This window comes from Otolemur garnettii, unplaced genomic scaffold, assembly GCF_000181295.1.
Source record: "Otolemur garnettii isolate 467f Iridium unplaced genomic scaffold, OtoGar3 scaffold00105, whole genome shotgun sequence".
Taxonomy (NCBI): domain Eukaryota; kingdom Metazoa; phylum Chordata; class Mammalia; order Primates; family Galagidae; genus Otolemur; species Otolemur garnettii.
In genome coordinates, this window is record NW_003852500.1 from 2,519,819 (window position 1) to 2,523,624 (window position 3,806).

Below are 3,806 nucleotides of genomic sequence, written 5' to 3' on the forward strand. Positions count from 1 at the left end.
GGGAGGCAGAGGCAGGAGACTCGCTTGAGCCCAGGAGTTGGAGGTTGCTGTGCTATGCCACGGCACTCTATCCAGGGGGACAACTTGAGGCTCTGTCTCAAAAAAAAAAAAAGAAAAGAAAAAAAACACAAAAGTTTCATATTTTGAAGCATTCCATATTTTCAGTTTTCAGATTAGGGATACTCAACCTTTATGTAATATGTATTATATAAATATTACTATATCTGGAAAATTATGAACTTTTGCTCCCCCCTACCCCACCCTACAGGAGGAATATCAGGATGAAGGGATCACATGGCACAACATAGACTACACAGACAATGTGGGCTGCATCCATCTCATCAGCAAGAAGCCCACAGGCCTGTTTTACCTGCTGGACGAGGAAAGCAAGTGAGTATCGCCAGCCCAGCAGGTCTGCAAACGTGGGGTCTCAGTCAGGTTCCCCAGCCCCTGGAGCTTTGGGACCCCGAATCCAGACCATCCCAAGAACTTCTCAGTCTTTGTTTCATCCAGCCACAGCATCTACAAAACGTACATACAGCTCACCACAGAAATAGTAACACATGGGATTAATCTGCACACCCTGAAAACACATCTGCCTTAAGAGTTTTCAGCAAGAAATTGTGTCTCCATGTCTGGCTGGAAACTAGGGATGAGATTGCTGCTTGCTTGCAAAGGTCTGCAGTGTGTGGAGTTAGGACCCAGATGCCTCTCTTGTCCTCTCATCCATAGGGCACAGAGAAGGCATAATCAGACTTACTGAATTAATCTCCTGGGATTGCCCTAATGGATTATCACAAACCAGATGGTGTAAAACAACAAGAATTTGGTCTCTTACAGTTCTGGCAGGCTGAAGTCCAAAATCAAGGTGTCATCAGAGCTATGTTCTCTCTAGACCTTCTAGGAGAGGATCCATTCCTGCCCCTTCCAGCTTCTAGGGGCTCCAAGTGTTCTTGGCTTATGGCCACATAACTTCAGTCCTTGCCTCCATCTCCACAGAGCCTTCTCACTGTGTGTCTCTGTCTCAGCCCTGTCTCTTCTCCTTGGAAAGACATAGGCTGTCTTGGATTAGAATCTACTCTAGTGACCTCATCTTAACTAATTATGTCTGCAAGAATCCTATTTCCAAAGAAGGTCATGGTCACAGGTTCTGGGGGAGAAAGGGTAAGATACATATCTTCTTATCAGTAGTTCTTAGTTAGCATCACTTCCTTTCTTGATGTCCCCTAAAGGCTAGCCAAAGTCTCAAGTGAATCAGGCACACATCCTTCCTCAAACCAAGTCTCCATTTGAGAGAGGGGAACAGAGACATCCCCTCATGGTCAGGATCCAGGTAGAGAACATGCAGATGAGAGAAAGGACAGAGCACCAGAAGGAGACCTATGTCACCAGAACCAGGACACTTCCGGGACAGTGAGGGAAAACCTGTGGGACCTAGCCCTTCAGGCTCGGGTCTATCTTTATTTTAAAATCTCACTATTTTTGTTCACCATGGAATTTTTTTCTTTTTGCACATTGAGCTGTATTTTCTAAAATAACACACTAAAATGTTATTTATCTCAACAATTGTGTTTTTTTGGCACCCGAGGCGGATGCTTCACTTTGTAGCTACAGCCACCCCACCCTACCCCCACCTCCGCTAAGCCGTGGAGCCCCAGTGTTAGGGATCTGAGCCCACGTTCCACTGCCTGTATTTGCAGTGAGGCCAGCCATAAGCAGTGTGTGCCAAAGCCAATGGTGGCATTTCCCTTCTGGGAGGCAGAAATAGCCAGGTACAAGGAGTCCCTTATTCTGCCCCCACACCCGCCATTCATTGGAGTAGAACACAGGCCTGCTTCATCCCTATATCCCAGCCTCTCCTCCCACCAGGGGAGCAGGGGCTGGATCCCCTCCAAGACACAGCATTCAGGTGCAAATGGCTCCAATACCAGCAGTCACTTGGGTCTGAGATTATTCTCAGGAACTGCCCACAAAGGGCCCAGATCCAGGCCTCCCCAGAAACAAATGTTTGCAGACCATCAAGCCCTGTCAGTGGCCTCTGCAGCCCACACAGGAAAGAGGCATGTGGGGGAAAAGAGAGTAAGCCACCCAGACCCAGACGTGGGGCTGCTCTGAATTAATTCTGCAGCCCTGAGAGCATCATGTCTCCTTCAGCCTGCTCAGACTAGACTGCAGATGTAGCCCCTGGTACATGTTCAGCACATTCCAGGAGACAGGTTTATTCCTTCTTTTTCTGGTTTGTTCACCCATCTCTGTGTCTATTGAGCCCTCAGCTGACTTCTGCCCCTTGCAGCACCCTTGTTCAAACATAAATCCAGGATGTGTGACACGAGATGCACAGCCTAAAAATCAGCTGCCATTCTGCCACCAAGGTTTCTCATTCTCTTCCCAGCTTCCCCCATGCCACAAGCCAAACCCTGCTGGCCAAGTTCAAACAGCAACATGAGGACAACAAGTACTTCCTCGGCACCCCAGTCATGGAACCAGCCTTCATCATCCAGCATTTTGCAGGGAAAGTGAAATACCAGATCAAGGTAGGTGTCTATCCCATCACCATTGGCAGAGATATGAGCAAAGCCACCATTGGCACAGAAGCCGGGAAGAGGACCAGTGGGAGGTTCTTTGTCTTTTGTGCTCAACACTGGGCAAGGTTCTTGGGTGTTTAGACCCAGCCCTGAATCCCCAGCTCTAATGCCCAGGACCCCATAGACTTAGAATTTGTTGCTGGGATGGCCGTGCCCCACCTCTAGCTGTTCCCATGCCAGCTCCTGGGTCTCCAGTGGGTGCTGGCAGATGGCTGCCCTTCAGTGACAACCCGTATTCATCCCCCTCCAGGACTTCCGGGAGAAGAACATGGACTACATGCGGCCTGACATTGTGGCACTGCTACGAGGCAGCGACAGCACCTATGTGCGTGAGCTCATTGGCATGGACCCTGTGGCAATGTTCCGCTGGGCTGTGCTCCGGGCCGCCATCCGGGCCATGGCCGTGCTCCGGGAGGCTGGACGCCTGCGGGCAGAGAGGGCAGAGAAGGCAATAGGTAGGAACCCATACAAGTGTCACTGTTGAGAGGGGCACATCCAAGGTATGTCTTAGAGCAAACAGTTCAGGAGCATTTAGTATATTCATTATATTACACAAACCCAACCACCACTTCTATCTAGTTCTACAGTTTTCTCATCACCCCAAACAGAAGAAATAGTACCACAGTGTCACATCATGTTATCCTATCACCAGCTCTTCCTGTTCCCTCCTTTGCTAATAACATGCCCTGACCTGGCCCTCAGAGTTTCCTGGTTGTGGTGATATAGCTTTTACTGGTGCTCTGCCCCTTCTCACATTTGAACATTATCTACCTGGTTCTCAGCTTTGAGGGATGTATCTGTTCTCTATCCTGGATGGAGACTTGGTTTGAGGCAGGGAAATGTGCCTGATTCATTGAAGACTCTGGCTAGCCCTTCAGGTATGTGACCAGCAAAAGAGGGGCCTGATATTATTGCTTATGTGGTGATATCAGAAAGAACTTGAGGCTATGTGATTGAACTTTGAAAGAACTTTCCCAGAAAGAACTTGAGGCTGTGGGATTGAGTGGCTCCCCTGGGTCTCAAGACTCAATCTTCTGTCCTCAGCTTCAATTTTAGTTATCAGCCATGGGGCTCTGTCTTATAGAGGGCATTGATGGAAAGAAGGAAGGAGAAAGCTTTTGTGAGACGCAGGAGGTGAAGTCCTCTGTTCTGGGGATCAAGCCCTTCGCAGTGCCCCTGCTCTGCCCATGTTTGAGAAACGAGCTGCTTTTTTTTTTTTTT

The 3,806-nt window shown here is 48.8% G+C and overlaps 1 protein-coding gene across 14 annotated transcripts in view; it reads left to right on the forward strand.

Moving 5' to 3' along the window:
- The window catches only part of MYO9B (myosin IXB), a 116,695-nt gene that overhangs the window by 78,174 nt on the left and 34,715 nt on the right, over positions 1–3,806 (forward strand). For all 14 annotated transcript variants that reach the window (XM_023517144.1, XM_023517133.1, XM_023517136.1 and 11 more), the window contains 3 exons: positions 269–390; positions 2,393–2,534; positions 2,836–3,040. In XM_023517144.1, the coding sequence (XP_023372912.1) occupies positions 269–390; positions 2,393–2,534; positions 2,836–3,040 (469 nt within the window). The remainder of the gene's footprint in view (positions 1–268; positions 391–2,392; positions 2,535–2,835; positions 3,041–3,806) is intronic.